We start from the raw sequence: 16,830 nt of genomic DNA, 5'->3' as shown, positions 1-16,830 counted from the left end.
CCATCCATGGGGCTGGGGTGGTTCTGAGACCCCATCCATGGGGCTGCGGTGGTGCTGGATCCCACCTATGGGGCTGAGCCCTCCATCCATGGGGCTGGGGTGGTTCTGAGACCCCATCCATGGGGCTGGAGTGGTGCTGGATCCCACCTATGGGGCTGATCCCCCCACCCATGGGGCTGGAGTGGTGCTGGATCCCACCTATGGGGCTGAGCCCTCCATCCATGGGGCTGGGGTGGTTCTGAGACCCCATCCATGGGGCTGGGGTGGTGCTGGATCCCACCTATGGGGCTGAGCCCTCCATCCATGGGGCTGGAGTGGTGCTGGATCCCACTTATGGGGCTGAGCCCTCCATCCATGGGGCTGGGGTGGTGCTGGATCCCACCTATGGGGCTGAGCCCTCCATCCATGGGGCTGGGGTGGTTCTGAGACCCCATCCATGGGGCTGCGGTGGTGCTGGATCCCACCTATGGGGCTGAGCCCTCCATCCATGGGGCTGGGGTGGTTCTGAGACCCCATCCATGGGGCTGGAGTGGTGCTGGATCCCACCTATGGGGCTGATCCCCCCACCCATGGGGCTGGAGTGGTGCTGGATCCCACCTATGGGGCTGAGCCCTCCATCCATGGGGCTGGGGTGGTTCTGAGACCCCATCCATGGGGCTGCGGTGGTGCTGGATCCCACCTATGGGGCTGAGCCCTCCATCCATGGGGCTGGGGTGGTTCTGAGACCCCATCCATGGGGCTGCGGTGGTGCTGGATCCCACCTATGGGGCTGATCCCCCCATCCATGGGGCTGAAGAGGCCCTGAGCCCCCACCCAGGAGCACTGTGGACAAGAGGACCACCCTCATCCCGGACCCATCACCCCACAGGACCCCCCGCCCCACACATCCCCCCCCAACGGAGGGCACAGGGGGTACCGGGGTGGGGGCAGATGATATTTTTTGGGGGGTAAAAGAGGGAAAAGGGGGCAGGAAAACCCCGAAGCGGGTTATGGGGTGACTGTAAACAGGTTTATTGACCCCCAAAACAACGGCCGTGTGGGGCCGGACACAGCGAACCAGCCCGAAGAGGGAGAAGGGGGGGGGGGGGGGGAGGGAGAGAAAATTAGTGTCTAAAGTCGTTAACGACGCGGAGCCGCTCGCTCACTGCCGGGAAGTGCGAAGTCCGTCTCGGGAGAGGCGGTTTGGGCGCGGGGACGGTTGGCGGTGGGCAGCGGCGATGGCGGTGCCGGATGCGGTTCCGGATGCGACGAGGAATTCCCCGCGGTGGAATTGCAGCCGAAAAAAAAACAAAACAAAAAAAAAAAAACCCCCAAAAAAAAGGGGGGGATTTGGGAGAAAAATACGCGGAGTAAAATAGAAGGTACAATCCGCCCTTCCAACCCTGGGGGGGGGGGGGGGAGCGGTTTATGGGGGTAAAACCACCATATTTGGGGTTTTGTTTTGGCGGCACCGACGTTTCGGCGAAGGGCACCCAGAGGGCCCTGGGGGGGGGGGGGGGGGGAGCGGGGAAAGTGGTTAAAAATGAAAAGAAAAAAAAAAAAAAAAAGGCCCCCCAAAATTAATATTAACGATTAACGGAGGAGGAGCGGCGGTACGGAGGGGCGGCCTCCTCCCTCCTCCGTGGTTTTTTTGGGGTGGATTCAAGGCACTTTGGAGCGAGGCAGAAGCGGCGTTTTATAGGGAGGGGGTCGGGACGCCGTAAGGTTTCAGGGGGGGGGTCCAATTAACAGGTGGGTTAATTGGGTTAATCGGGCTGGAGGGGAGGAGGAGGCGTAAAACCCGGATGAGAACGAGCGCGACGGTTTGTATTTTCCTTTTTTGGCCCCGTTGTTCTCCGGCTTTTTTTTGGGGGGGGGGGGTTAGGGCTGTTTTTGCTTTTTTTTAAAAAAAAAAAAAAAAAAAAAAAATTTTGATCGGAAAAGAGCATCGCCGCATCCGGAGCGCCACCGAATTATCCGAAATTAAAACCGGAGGGGGTTAGAAGGGAGGGGAGGGAGAGGGGGAACGGCGTCGCTCCCTCGTCCCTTCGCGTTTCCGGGTTCGGCGGGGAATCAAAACCGGTATAAAAATAAACAGAATTCGGTAAAATCATAAAATAACTAAAAAAAAACCAAAAAACAAAACAAAACCAAAAAACACAAAAAAAAAAAAAAAACAACAACCCCCCCCCAAAACCCCCTCCCCAACGCAGCGTCGGGGCGAGAGGTGGGTTTCCAGAATAATAAAAAAGGACGGGAAAAGGGATTATTTTTTGTGTGTGTGTGTGTGTGTGTGTGTGTGTGTGTGTGTGTGTGTGTGTGTGTGGCGGTTCACCTCAGCGCCTGAAATAACAGTCTCAAGTAGAGGACACACACAAAAAAAAAAAAAGTATAAAAAAAAAAACCACCACCCCAAAAAAAACCCCACCGAAAACGGTTTCTCCCGATAATCCCAGAAATTGTAAAAAATAAATTATGGAAGCCGGGGGTTGGCTTCGGGGCGAGATGGGGGGGGGGGGGAGGGAGGGAGGGGGGGGGGAGGGGGGGACGTTCAGAATTCGTCGTGCCGTACCAAAGCCTCCCCGAAATCGGTGGCCTGGCTGCCCACAAAGAGGTCGTACTTCTCCACGATCTCCTTCCGGCTCAGTTTCCCGTCCTGTGGGAAAGCACAAAAATTCACCCCCACCCCCACCCCCCCCCAAAAAAAAAAATAATCATCTCATTATTCCATCGCGGCTTCGCGCTTCCGCTCCTCCCTCCCGGCGCCTCCTCGAAGCCCCTCAAACCTTGTTCTGGTCGGACTCGTAGACGAGGTGTCGCGCTTCGGCCTCGGCGTGGTCGTAATCCGACGGGAGGATCCAATCTTTGGTTTCTTCTTTGTCCATTTTGCCGTCGCGGTTTTTGTCTCGGAATTCCACAAATTGTTCCCGTTCCGTTTTGACCCATTCGGGTTCGTCGGCGTCACCGTCGTGGCTGTACATGTCACCTGGGAAAGAGGACGGCAGAGCCGACGGGATGAAGAAGGACCACCGGTTCTCCCCATGGAGCTCAGGATCAACTTCCGAAGCCGTCAACGACCACAACTTCCCGTGGTTGGACCACGCAATCCTGGCCGTCCCTTCCCACCCGGCATTCCACGATTCTGTGGTGACCCCCATCTCCCAATTTCCCATCTTTGAGGCTTTATTTCCCTAAATTCACCCCCTCAAAAAAACAAGTTTGGAGAAGCAGGCGGCCTTCCTCTTGACGTGTTTTGGAATCTTCTCGCCACCCCCAAAACGTTCCGTTTGGGATAAGGGTCGTTAAAAAGAGCAGCTGCTCCGCGTCCCCAAGAGGGGACAAATCCCGGATCGTGGAGCAGATGTTCCCCTTTTCTCGGGGGGAGGTTTGGAAGCTGCTCATCCCCCCCCCTGAATCCCTGTCACCGCTTTGGGATTTAAACCCCGGGATTCGGGAGCGGAGACGGGGCAGGTCTAAAGTTAGGAAGCGAAGAGAGAGATAAGGGAATTCCAGGAGAGGAGGTGGGGGAGGGATGGGAAAGGAGACGCCGGCAGCTGCTCCCGCCGGAGTGGGGACGCGGAGGGGAGGCGGCGGCAGAGCCCGGAGGCCGAGGGCTCACCTATGTACTCTTCCAGGTCAATGAAACCGTCCCCGTTCTTGTCGATGTCCTCCATGGTTTCCTGCAAGGAGAAGGCGGTTAGGCGGGATGGGAGCAACCTCTCCCGGCGGGGACACCCCTTCCCGGCCCCGGCAGGACACGGGTGTCACCTCCACGTTAAAAAATCCACCCTGTTTTGAGCTCCACCCTCCACCCACAGCCATCCCCTGATCCACCCGATCTGCTCCAGGGCATCCCACCGCCGGACCATTCCTGGTGCCGACGGCGGAGAGGCTCCGGAGGGTCTCTCCCGTCCACCCGGATTTCCAACCTTCTCCACCCGTTTCTCTGCCACGAAGACCACGTTTGGGGCCCGGCCACCGGCCGCAGCAGACCCACCTGCACCACGATGTCCTTCATATAGTCGTACTCTTCGGGGTGCAGAAAGGCGGTGAACTCTTCCTTGGTGGCGGTCAAGTCTCCGTCCTTGTCAGCCATCTTGAAGCGTCGTTCATCTCGCACCATCATTTGTTTGTAATTAAATCCATCATCAGGGTCTGGGTCATCTGGGCACGAGAAGAGAAGAGGCAGCCGCCCCATGTCAGCTCAGGTAAGGGGGAGATACCCCATGATCATCACCAACCCAACGTCAACCTCAACCCAACAGTGACCTCAACAACTCAACGTCAACTTCAACCACCCAACAGCAACCCAACCCAACCTCAATCTCAACCCAATGTCATCCTCCTCAACCCAACCTCAACCTCAACCCAACCTCAACCTCCTCAACCCAACATCAACCTCCTCAACCAAACCTCAACCTCAACCCAACCTCAACATCCTCAACCTAACCTCAATCTCCTCAATCAAACCTCAAACTCAACCCAACCTCAACCCCCTCAACCCAACCTCAAACCAACCTCAGCCCAACCTCAACCTAACCTCAATCTCCTCAATCAAACCTCAAACTCAACCCAACCTTGATCTCCTCAACCCAACCTCAATCTCAACCCATCCTCAATCTCAACCTCAATCGCAACCCAACCTCAGCCTCCTCAACCCAACCTCAGCCTCCTCAACCCAACATCAACCTCAACTACCCAGCCTCAATCTCCTCAAGCCACACTCAGCCTCCCGACGCTTTGCCACGCCAGCCCGAATTTTAGACATTGGCGGCCATCACGTCCCTCCTGCACCTCCTCTGCCAGGAGGAAGAGGAGGAGGAGCTGCCAGCATCTGTGGGATCCCAGCATTCCCGGTGAAGATGCCCCCAGAAGACACGGATCGGGGTGGTTTGTTGGTTTTGGGATTTGTTTTTTTTTTTGTTGGCCGGCACAGCCCCGGTGGCTCAGCCTGAGCTATTTTAGGAGGAGAATGTGTAAGGGGATATTGCTCCCCGCTGCCGGGGCGGCTTCAAAGCCAACGAAACATCCCCCAGCGCCCGCCGGAGCGGGAATATCTGGGCACATATGGCCACTAGATATAGCTACGCCAACAGCTAGAGATAAGCTTCGGGATAGCGAAGTCGGCTTTGTCTGAGAGCCTATAGAAAACTCTCGACGGAGGAGGAGAAGAGGAGGAGGAGGAAGAGGAGGACGGAGCCGAATCCTCACGGGGGTTAAATTAAGCGAGAGCCAGACCCCGGCTAAAAAAAGGCTCCCTCCCTTCTCTGTTTACATGCAGGACAAAAGGCAGGGGGGATTAAGCAGCTACAGACCAGTCCTCCTCGTTAAATGGAAGATGGTGAGGAGGGTTTATTTTAAGTCACCTCCAGAGCACAATTAAACCGTAAAGTTTCTTCTTCTTTCGCCCCGGGGGAAGCAAACAAAAGCCTCCGGATGGGGATGGGGACAAGTCAGGGGGAGCCGAAGTTAAAAGCAATTTCTTTTAATAGAGGCGGTTCGGCCATTCGAGTTTTAATCAGCAGAGCGCCCAACGAGCCGGTTGGTTAACAAGGGGTAAAGCCACCCAAAACCATTTCACGTTTTAGGCCCCGAGTGGAACGTTTTCCGGGGCGGATGGAAGGGAGAGAGCCCGGGGAATCGCTCGGGAGCCGCACGCTCAATTTGATAACCTCTACGAGCGTTTCTGGTTTCACCACCCGCCCGCGGTGACAAGTGAGGGCGGCGGGACCAAAGAACAAAGAAAACCTGTGCTGTTATTACTATCATTTTCTTATTTTTAAGGTTTTAAAGGGAGTTTTGCTTTAAGGTGAAGCTCTTCATCGCAAAATACTCTCGCTTTCCCTACGGAAAGGAGGATTTCGACCCGCGGAAACAGCCGCTGCACACCGAGCTGCTTTATCACACCACTGGGCGCAACCCGGTGACTAATACAGCGCTCAAGTTTGGTTGTTTTGTTTTTAAAAAAACAAAAAAAAAACCAAAAAACAACCCACAAATGGACAAACCCAACATTTCTTTTTGCTGACAAAAAGCAAACGTTTCTGAAATACTGAGTAGAGCAGCAAGAGAGGGCGGCGCCTCCGCTCCCACGCGCCGGGAGAGGGATGTTCTTAACTCGATTAAGGGATCGGCCGGCCTCTTGGCCGCGCGTCAAGCTCTCCCGGGGCATTTCCAGAGGGTTTTGGGTTTTTTTTTTTTCTTTTTTTTTCCTCCAACAACGTTCCAGCCGGAGAAGGGAGGGGAGAGCTCGGTGTCAGGGATGAGATTATTTCAGCAAAAAGGATCTTGGGGGTGGGGGGAAAGCAATTCCCGCTGATAAAAAGGACGCGGAGCCAAAGCGTTAAGGCCGACACGGCTCTGCCGGGTAGAGCCCGGCGGCGAGAAGGGGGTGGTTGGGATCTTCCCGGCGTTCCGTAAGGATAAAAGGAGGTGGGAGCGGGGCGAGAATAGGGTTTTAATCAGGATGCGCCGAAGGGGTTCGGCCGCCAGCGCCGGGTCCCCCGGCTCAGGTCGGTGAGATCTTTAGGGGGTACCGTGCGTCACGGGGGCCAGGCGCTCCCCTCTCGTACAAGTTAAGCTTCAGAAATGATCTTTTCGTTAAGTTTTGGGGTTGTTTTTTTTTTTTTCTCATTAAGGTGTGGGTTTGTTTTTTTTTTTTTTAAACCCGCAGGTCCTAAATGGCACTGCCTCCAAAAAGCGTAATAAAAGCCTCTTCTCCCCCTCGAAGGCTGGATTTGGAGGGGCTGCCTGTGGATCTCGGTAATTAGGTTATTAACGGCAAAGGGAAGCTCATTAAGACCTGACGAGGTTTTGGGGAAGGCCCGATTTCCCCAGCCACCGGCAAAGCCAGCTTCCATCTCCCTCCGGCTTCTCAAAGAAGCCCCGAAACAGCCCGAGGGAAGAGGGATGAGGCAGCGAACCGAGAGGCAACAACCTCCATAGGTTGCGCGGAGCATTTGACTATCTTTGGAAATATTTAGTAAATTAAACTTTATTTCATGCTTTCGAGCCGTAGCTCATCACCCCATATATGTCAGCGTTCCAGGAGGCGGGACCAACTGGCAGAGGAACGGGTATTTTTTTTTTTTTTGTTTTTTGTTTTTCTAGCGTCTTAACCCAGAAGAGCTTCTTCTGACCTGGCTCCCCCGGGTGGGTTACGTCCTCGCTGCCCACCCGCCTCCCGTGCCAAAATCTACACGTTCGGGGGTCTAAAACTCCGGGCGGGACAAGCGGAGAACCCAAAGCGGGACTCGGGAAAAGGATTAAAAGGATCTTTGCGGATTTAGGAAGGGCGCAGACCCCCAGAAAAACGTGGTTTCTACAGCCACGGGCGAGCGCGGCGCCGTTCCGCAGGTACCGAGCGCCAACAGTGGCTCGAGCTTCAAAAGTCAGAAGGCCAAAAAAACCCCCAAAACCCGCATCCGCCCCTGCGCCTTTCATCACATCAGCGCTCGCGATTCGAGTTCCCAGCTGATTCGTCGCAATTAAGCGCATCAATAAAGCAGAGTTACAAAGCCGCGCGTTGACGGCAAACTTCACCTTCGGGGTTGGTGCGTTTCGGGGTTTTGTTTTTTTTTTAATTCCACATCTTTGGTTTTGTTTTGGTTTGCCCTTAGACTGCCCTTGGTTAACGCCAGCAGAAGGGAAATTCGGAGGAGATTTTTTTTTTTTTTTTGACATTTCAATTCGGAGGCTTTGGGGGATGAGCCGAGAGCTCCCGCTCTGTTCCATGGTACTTCTGCTTTATTGATTCGAGACCACCACCAGACGGGACACCTTGCCCCTTACCGAGGTAAGTGCCATACGTCACGTTCCTGTACTCATCCCAGGAGATAAATCCATCTTGATTCATGTCAAACTCCTGCCACTGGCGTTCGACACTGTCATACACGTATTTCTTCTGGGCCTTCTTAATCCAGGCTTTCAGCTCCCCCTCCGTCACAAACCCATCCTTATCCGTGTCTATCTTATCTACAATCACTCTACAAAAACAAAACAGCAGGTTTCAAGCGCCGGCTCCGCAAAGTTCGTATCCCGAGAGTAGAGACCTACCTAAGATGTAGCCGTAGGTGGCATTTTTATATTCCTCCCAAGAAATGAGGCCGTCCTCATTGAGGTCGTGCCCTTTCCACTGCCGCTCTACATCCTCGTAAATCCAGCGCTTTTGTGCAAACTTAATCCAGTCTTTCAGCTCTTCCACAGTTACAAACCCGTCTTTGTCTTCATCTATTTTACTTACAATCTTTCTGTAGGAAATGCAGAAAAATCCAGCAAAAGTTAAGGAAAACCAGGTTCTAGTTCTACCGGGCAGAACAGCGGGACCGGCGGTGGGTTACGCCGGGCACCAGAGTGAGTGAATCAAGGTGAGTTTTTTGGTTTGGTTTTTTTTTTTTCTTTTTACCAAAACCCGGCAATTTGGCCAGGCGGACAGCTCGGCCTCAAAAACCAACGTATGTTTTTTTTTTGCCGCCCAAACACCGGTTCGCTCGTTCTTGGGTTTGGCATTCCTCGGGAATCGCACGTGTTGGGGGGAAGGGGAAGCATTTTCTCCTTCGACTTTGGGAAACACCCACTGGCGCCGTCTTCCCACCTTGACGGCACGCAGGGAAGGGGAGCGCGTACGTTAAAAAAAAATAAAAATAAAAAATAAATAGGAAGCCCGGCCCCGCTGAAGGGCTATAAAGACGGAACCTCGGCGCGTTCGCACGCCCAGGGCAGGGAAAACCCCTCGGCAGGACAGCGATCTGCCGTCGGATCCCCCCCAACCCCCCATCTCTCTCCTTCCCCGGGGGCCGACGCTCAGCCCTTTAGCGAGGGAGAAAGGGGAGATGCCTGGTTTATATAGCAGGGCGCGAGGCCGCGTGCTTGCTTTTTTATTTTTAGCAGCAGCTGTGAAGAAAAGCCGGCGGGAGGAATGCCGAGGGCCACGGGCAGAGGCAGGCGAGCCCCCGGGGAGGGGAAGGCGGCAGGAGGCCGAGCGGGGCCGGTTCACCCTCGTGTTTGAGCGTGCGGAGGACGCACGGGGGTTCGCACGACGGCCGCGTGGGGAACCGTCGGGTTTTGTGCTTTCCCCCCCTCCCCGGCAGCGCCCGGCGATTAAAACCAGAGAAAACAGCCCAAAACGTTTCGCTTGCTCAACAGGGATCGTTTGTTGGGTTCGGGTTTTTTTTCATTTGGGGTTTGGTTTTTGTTTTTGTTTTGTTTTTTTCCCCTTCTTTTAACAGGAAGGTTCAATCTGGGACCGGTTCTGTTAAGTTCATCCTTAACGCAGAGGCAGTGATTTGCGGAATTTTAAACGGCAGGGCTTTAAATCGCCACAAGACCGTTAATTCTCAGGAATACCGATGTAAAACAAAACATCCAGCGCAAACCCAGCCCAAAGGGAGAGCGGAGCCGCCCAGGTTGTGTTGTTCCGGCATCGCTTTGAGAAAAAAAAAAAGCAAAAACCGCCATTTCTTCTTTGGCACAAAGGACGTTCCTAAAAAACGAAAAGCTGGGAGAAAACCAGTAAAAATATTTGCTTTATTTCTAGAAGAGCCTCCGGGCTGGACGCCGTATTTTACCTGCGGCAGAGGGCAGCTCGCGGCCGCGCGCCACATGACGGAGGTTTGAGTCATTTTAGGGCCACATTTTAAGAGTCGCTATTTCAGGGGAAACAATTCGACTCGTAAAAGTAAGGATTGCGTTGCCGTTCGAGAGCGGGGGCGGCGATGCCGCAGCGAGGGCACCCAACGCTCCCGCGTGGCAAGGCACCGTGCGGGTTAAAGCCTGTCAAAAATAAAATAAATAAAAGCTTAAATGGTTAAAAAGGTTTCTGTGACATCAAAGCTGGCAGCAGTCAGCAAAACGAGGAGGTGACAAAGCCAAGCGACAAGATTTGGGTGTTTGATCTCACACAAAACCTCTTTTCACGCGTCCAGCCAAGGGCGAGGAGGAAGCGGCCACCAGCGGAGCCGTGAAGTGCCGTCACATGGATGTATCGGGGAGAAAAAGAAATAAAAAAAAAAAAAAAAAAAAAAGAAAAAAAGAAAAGCCACCGGAATGAAGAATTTTCCAGGAAAGGTTTCTAGGTGGGGCAGCAGAAGTTGGGAGGTTTAATTAGAGCCCAGCTTCCCCCGTTTAATTGCGTTAAGGGCAAGGCAAACGCTGTCCCCACCTGGAGCCCAGCGCCGCCGGGGACACTCGGGCAGCTCCAAAACCTCCGCGTTCAGCGGCTCAGCGCCAGAACCAGAGGCCGGCAGGCTGGTTTCCCAGGGCAGAAGGCACCAAAACCGTTGTTTTTTTTTTTTTTTAAAAAAAAAAAAACACCAAAAAAATAAAAAACAAGCAGTTTTGGAGGGGTGAGGGGAGTCAGGGGCACCAGATGTTCCGTGACGGCTGGCAGCTGCTTCGCTTTTCCCATTCCCACCTCCCAGGGAAGGGAGGGAATCCTGTCTGCTCAGCGCTATCGCCAGGAAAACCGGCGGAACGTTGCCCTAACTCAGCAGCCATTAAAGAAAAACAAGGTAGAGGGGGACGGGACGTCGATTCCGAAATCCCGGTCGCCCCAAGGAATGGGGTGGTGAGAAGTGGTTGGAAAGAGAGGCAGGAAACACGGAGCCAGAGCTCTCTCCCAGAAAAGCGGCTCCTTCCAACAGCTTTTTAAAAAAAAAATAAAAATAAAAAATCATTTACATAATCGTGCATTCATAACAAGTTTATCAAAGCCATTCAGGCTGGGGAAAGGGTGATGAATTTGCCTCCGATTAGAGAAAAAAAAAAAAGCTGGTTTATGTCAAGGGCGAGAGCGGTTGGAAAGGGCCTCGTTAAAACATCCGAGTGGAAACTCTGACCCCAGCCCCGCTTCCACTGCCAGCTTTTTCCAGTAGATAACTCAGCAGAACAATGAAATTAAAGCGCAGAGCCGTGACAAAACCTACGGGGTCAGGAAAACAGCCCAGGGAGGAGGATCGCCGGAGCGTTTCTGCTCTCCGCAGCCGGAGCTGCACGTTCCCCTTCGCAATCGCTCCTGCTTTAGGGGGAAAAACGTAGTGATTCTCTCCCAATTATTTCCCCCTGTGCAACAAAGCCACCCGGCTCGTCTTATTTGGCAGCTTGTGGACTGACCAGGGCCTCGCTGCACTGGATCCAGTGCTCCAAAGAGGCTTTTTTTTTTTCAGTTTAAAGAATTCCCAGGGGAAGAAAAAGAAAAAAGAAAAAAGAAAAAAAAAAGACAACTCTCCGGCCACCCGCCAGCAAAGACTCCTTCCTTTAGGGCAGACGTGGCTTTGCCTTTATCGAGAGCAAAAATGCTGGTGGAGAGACCTGGATGGTCCGTACGGACGCTACGGCACGTGGGGAAGCCTGGAATCGCCCTGTCCTGCAAATCCAGCTGCATCTGTGCGGTTTACCTCGCTCCGGCGGCGTTTCCCCTGAACTGGTTAAACTTTCCTTTCTCATTAGAAAGCCCCATTCCCAAAAAAAAGCTTTCCCAATTTTCACGGTGGCCCACAGCGAGCACGGCTCCCCCAGCCGTAGCGTGAGGTTGAGACGTTCGGCTCTCGCGCGGAGGGCTACGCCGGCGAGCGAAGCCCTGCACCACCACCAGCCCGCTGCCTTCAAAAACCAGAAAAAGGGGCAAAGCTGAAGAATTAAGGGGCAATTCGGACCGTCACGAGTCAGTCCTTCGGCTCGCCACGTCGAGGAGCGTCCCGCCGGCAAGGCCAAGCTCACCAGGGAGGTGCCGGGGCTCCGAAAATGTCTGGGCAGGGCTGAACCTCCGAAGGTTTAAGCCTTTTTAAGCCCAACGTGAACAACTGGCGCTGGCAGCTGCTGCAGCGCAGACAAAGGCACACGCTGTAAAGCGCCGAGGAGCCGAAATTGCCAGGGCCAACGTGGACCGGCCCCCGCTAAACCCCCACCCCGTGTTCTGACGTCCACAGGTGGCAGGGGAGGCAGAGCGAGGAAGCAGAAGTTAAATTTTCAAGAGATGCTCTGTTTTGGCTAACTTGGGGCTCCGCGCAGCCACCAGCTGCTTCTCAACCGGGAAGAATAACGTGGCAGGAAAATACAAGTAATCCCCCGGGGCCTCCGGACTCCAGCGGTAACTGGAGACCTGCAAGCTGCTGGTTTGGGTACGGGTACAGCGAAGCGAAAGATGCTTCTTTTTCTTTATACTTTGTAGTTTTAGGGGAGTATATTTGGTGCTCAGAAGCAAAGCGTGCTTGAATGACTCAAGGTGACCTTGCAGGCGGAGAGCAACATCTCCGGCGAGAACTGCACACGTGCTGCATAACTTTGTCACCACTGTTTGTGTCGGTCACTAAATTTCAGCTACTGCTGCCTTAAAAATGACATTTAAAAGGCTCTCGTTGAGATTACCTCTGCCACCTGAGGTGCAAAAGAACATACACGAACGCTGGGGGGGGGGGGGGGGGCGACACTTATGGCACAACCCACTGCGGAGTCGTTCTCTCTCAATTCGTTTTTTATTTCGGCTCTTTTCCTTACCCGAGTCTCTCCTTGCTCTCCTCCGGCGTGAGCTGATCGAAGGTTTTGGCCTCATCCGCCCCGAGGAAAGCGTCATGGTCGTAGTCAAAGTTCTGCGCATCGTCGTGGACCTTGTCGCTGAGCTGCGGGTCGTGGTGAACCCGGTCCTTCTTCTCGGTGGGTTTGCTCGAGATGCAGAGCATGGAGAGAGACAGGCAGAGGAGGAGCTGAGGGATGGTCATGGTGGGTCAGACGCACCTACGGGACAGAGAGAGAAGGGGAAATTTAGGAGCCGGCACTGCGAGGGGGAGACGCCGGTGCAGCACAACACTGGATCCGGGGTCACGAACCAGAACTTTGACACCAAAATGGGGAGAGATGATGAATTAATACAGGTTAGCTGGGCAAACCGATCGCCAATCTCTACGGCGCTTGTGGAATCCCTTATTCCCACCCTCCCGGAGCAGCTCCCTGCTCCCGGCCGAGCCCCCCTGTACGGCAGAGAGAGAGAGAGCGCAACAACTGCGTTTGTTGGAAGGCGAGCGAGGAGGGCGAGGAATGCGAAGGATGCGTGGCAAACGCGCGCGGCGGATCACCCGTTCCGCAAGCCCTGCCAAGCCGCGCCGGCTGCCCTCTGTTCTCACGTCCTCCTGCCCAACTCCCACCCCAAAAAACCCTCCTTCCCAGCGAAGGTAGCTCGTCCACCCGACGGCTCCAGACACTCCTCCAGGACCTCCGATGTGGATGGAAGCCTCCCCCACACGTATTTCACCATTAATTCGAGCCACGGCGGGCTCGCTACACCCATCTGGAACCCAATTCCAGGTTCCGGGGGAGGGTGACAGACACAGACGATGACAGAGATACTCAGGATGTGGCCATTTATCGCCCGGATCGTCTGTCTGTCACTCGCACGGCAACACTGCGGCGTGAGGGATGGTCACAGCACGCCTCTGGGCAGAAAAACACCGGATAAAAACGTGCGAGCCGCCCTTGGCAATCGGAGAAGGCTCCCGGAAGTATTCCCCATCCTTATCTCTTTAATCTGAATTCAAAAAAATCGAGTAGCAAACGCACATATTCTTCGCCACCTCTCCAGCAGTGGGACCGAGTTGCCTTACTCCCTTCACGCAGGCAGAGCTCCTTTCAGGCACAGTCCTGCCTGAAAACGTTTATAAAATTATGGTTTCCCCTGTAGAAACCAGGATTAAAAGAATCCACGGAGCTAAAATGACTCGCAGGGGTTAGAAAGGAGTAGCAGGAGGGGGAAAACAAACCCAAAAAACAAAATCCCAAAACATTTCCTCCTTGTTTTAAGTTTCCCTGCCTGAAGTGTTACTCGGGAGTTGGCGAGGTCAAGGGATTCTTTATATTTAAAACTCAACCATTTCGCTAATATTTGCCTAAAATGACACAGGCAGCAGGGCAAGGAATCCATTAACACCCCCCACCCCTCCCCCCGTAATGCCTGAAGGATTTATCCGTGCGGAGTTCGTGCCGTACGAATCCCTTCAGCGGCGAGAACGGGCCCCACAAAAATAAAGGCTCTCGGACAGACGGAGGGGGTTGTTTGATCTCCAACGTCACCGTAACCGTGTTGGCTTTGAGCCACGCGCACGCCCAGGGGACGCGAAAAGGGATGGAAACAGGTCACACGCGTGGTATAAATAGCCAAACCCGCTGTCAAAGAACTCCATCCTTGAAACCGGCAACGTAAACTCGCAGAAACCCCGCCTGGCACTGGGTTCACTAAGGATCTCTGCGGCTCCGGAGATATCCGGAGCGAAAGCCGGAGCACTGCGCCAGCAAAACCAGCAGGTTCGAGCTGTCCTGCCCATCTCGGGAGCGGGCCGAGCAGCAAAGGAGAGAAGCCAAACCCCAGGGAGGCGAGAGCATTGCCAGGTTTGGGTTTGGTTTTTTTTTTTTTTTCCTGCCGAGAAAGCTGGCAAGCACCGCTCCGCTGGGAAATGAGAGGAAAGGAGGAGTTCCAGCGCCACGACCGCATCCACCGAGGCGCGTACTTCGAAGGATGAGCGAGCGCTCGGCAGCGGGAAGGGATGAGGGAACCAGGCTGTGAATCCTGATCTCTTACACAGCAAACGCTTAACAACGCCTCGGGCTTTAGGCCGTTAATTAGTGCAAATAAAAGGGAAGTTTGGGTATAGTCCAGCTGAGGGAAAAGAGGCGCGTGGGCTAGAGCATCGGAAAGGGTGGAAAATCTGGAAAAACAGCAGCTTGCTTCAACTCACAGGCGATTTCTGCAGCACAAACTAGAGTATAAACCAGCGCCACCCCGTCAGGTCAGATATTCGGAGGATCTGGGTTTTGATCTCTACAAACCCGCCCTGGAGACAGGACCCCGCAAACCTCACTCGCCACATCTCGGGGAAGGAACCAAGATAACACCGCGTGGTGGTTTAACCCCAGATGGGTCAACACACCCGACCGAAATATCCGACTTTTAGAATAAATCGGACATCGTGGCAAGCGGTAAAACTTCCCACCCGGCTGCGGAGGGCCGGCCGAGCGGGACAGGATGACGGGAGAGCAGCGTCCATCCTTCTAGGCACCACAGAGGTGGCGTTCCGCCTCGTAACCATTCTCCAGTGTATCATCGCATTTTAATTTATTAGTTTTAAAGGCAGAAATACTCCCTCAGGGCTTTTACAACATGAAGGGGAGCCGGAACCTCCCTGGGCTGGGTGGTTTAATCCCTTCCCCATCTCCTCTCCATCTGGGTGAAAAATCCCCAACCCCCGGTCACCTCTGATGCAATCCAGCGCGGCCGTGACCTCAGGGAGGCCGGACGACACCCCGGGCGGTATTTAAGAGAAGCTCTACGTATATATTTACCGGAAGTACCAGACTCTCGCTCGCTTTGAGCGCGTCCCAGCGCCGAGGACCTGCCCAAAACAGACCAACCTCCCACAAATCCTGGGAGCGGGCTGGACTAAAAGCACAGGGTGACCCAGAATCAGTGTAAATACCGCGATTTTATCTACAATGTCCACATGAAGCGGCCGTGAGCCTTTTGGAGGTGATTAAAAGGGACAATCTGACCTCAAATACGTATCTTGGCATTGCGCCGGCTGCCAGGGAGGCGATGAGCCTTACCTCTGCGGGTAGAGATGCTGCTTTAGCGCCCGGTGGGACAAAAAATAAAACGCCATAAACCAACCATTATTCATAAATAATTCGCATCAGTAACAGCTTCTGCTGACCAACGGCTGCTCTACCAATGGGATTGACCCCCTTATTTCCCTTGGAGCTCACAGTTTGGGGAAAAATAAGGCTTCGAGCTCGATTACGCGTGTCCCTCTTCTCCCCCCCACCCCAAGCTAGTTAAGCAAACCACAAACCGCTCCGGGAAGGGACGCCAGCAAGTTCTCTGTTCTCCAAAATAAAAGGGTCTCGGCGGTGAACCACAGGGAAGTCAGAAGCGGCAATTAGCGGTGGGGAGTGGGGAAGTATTCCCACAAAAGGGGGTCTGCCGGAACCCCGGCTGGCAGAGGAACTCCTGTTGGTTTTACAGCGATAATGATGGAGGAACTGGGGATTCTGCACCGGGCTTGGGTTTGTGGCAACATGCAGAGTGGCCCAACAGCTACAAACCCCTTTGGAAGTTTGGAAGGGCATTTCCCACCTGGGAGAGCGGATAATCCCAGAGAAGAAAGCCTACAGACAGCATAATTCCCTCAAATTTGGAACTTAGCCTCTGGTTTGGCTTTTAAAGGGATTAATCCCAATCCCAGCGGCCTCGGCAAACCTGGTCCTTACCCGCAGGTGGAAGAGCAGGCGGTCACCTGTAATTAACGGCAGTGATTGAGAACTTATCGCTCATGTACCGGGAGTTAAAACAAACAACGGGTGAGAAAGCGGCGATTTATACCCCAAAACATGCGTCCACCCATATATGAGCGGGGGGGTTCATTAACCGTTAAATAAGGGGGGAAAGGAGGTGGAGGGAGACCCCCTCGCCCCGGGGGTCTCCTCAAAGGTCAGCTCCCCCCCCCCACCGCGTTCCCATGGCGACCAGGCCCGGGGCTCCCGAGGCCCGGCCCGGCCGCTGCCACGTTCCCGCTCCCCCTGAACGGGCTGCAGGAACGGGGCCAACTGCTGCCGCCCCACCGAGGGCCTCCCACGGGCACAGGGCCACCTCCCACCCGACCGGGCCCATCCCGTCTCCTCACCGTTACCGGGAGCCACCGCCGCCGCCCGCTTCTCCTCAGCCGCTCCGCCGACCGGAAGTAGGCGCCACGCTGCACGGCCCCCCGCGCTCCCTCCCCGCCGACCAATCAGAGCGCCGCTCCGCCTCCCCCGCCGCCACGATCGGCGCGCTGATTGGTCTATTGCGCCGCCCGTCCGCTCATTCGCCCGCCT

General features: G+C 54.5%; 1 protein-coding gene across 5 annotated transcripts; it reads right to left on the bottom strand.

Annotated features, from left to right (window-relative positions):
* Positions 1 to 996: 996 nt before the first annotated feature.
* On the bottom strand, positions 997 to 16,687 carry CALU (calumenin). Of its 5 annotated transcripts, none has more exons than XM_082499812.1 (7): positions 12,472 to 13,066; positions 8,035 to 8,228; positions 3,977 to 4,143; positions 3,599 to 3,659; positions 2,766 to 2,965; positions 2,552 to 2,635; positions 997 to 1,144 (listed from the first exon to the last, which is right to left on the bottom strand). In XM_082499812.1, the coding sequence occupies exons 1-7, from the start codon at positions 12,690 to 12,692 to the stop codon at positions 1,142 to 1,144; spliced, it is 930 nt and encodes a 309-aa protein (XP_082355938.1). In that variant the 5' UTR covers positions 12,693 to 13,066; the 3' UTR covers positions 997 to 1,141. The 5 variants fall into 5 exon arrangements, with proteins under 5 accessions (XP_082355938.1, XP_082355936.1, XP_082355937.1 ...); XM_082499810.1 differs by lacking the exon at positions 997 to 1,144 and adding an exon at positions 16,641 to 16,687 and having other exon boundaries at positions 2,509 to 2,635; positions 12,472 to 12,708; XM_082499811.1 differs by lacking the exon at positions 997 to 1,144 and having other exon boundaries at positions 2,509 to 2,635; positions 12,472 to 12,708; positions 12,801 to 13,066.
* Positions 16,688 to 16,830: the final 143 nt, after the last annotated feature.

Source organism: Vanellus vanellus (assembly GCF_965231255.1).
Source record: "Vanellus vanellus genome assembly, contig: HAP1_SCAFFOLD_834, whole genome shotgun sequence".
Lineage (NCBI taxonomy): Eukaryota > Metazoa > Chordata > Aves > Charadriiformes > Charadriidae > Vanellus > Vanellus vanellus.
The sequence above is the reverse complement of the archived record's forward strand: the minus strand, read 5'-3'. Positions and strand labels throughout refer to the sequence as shown.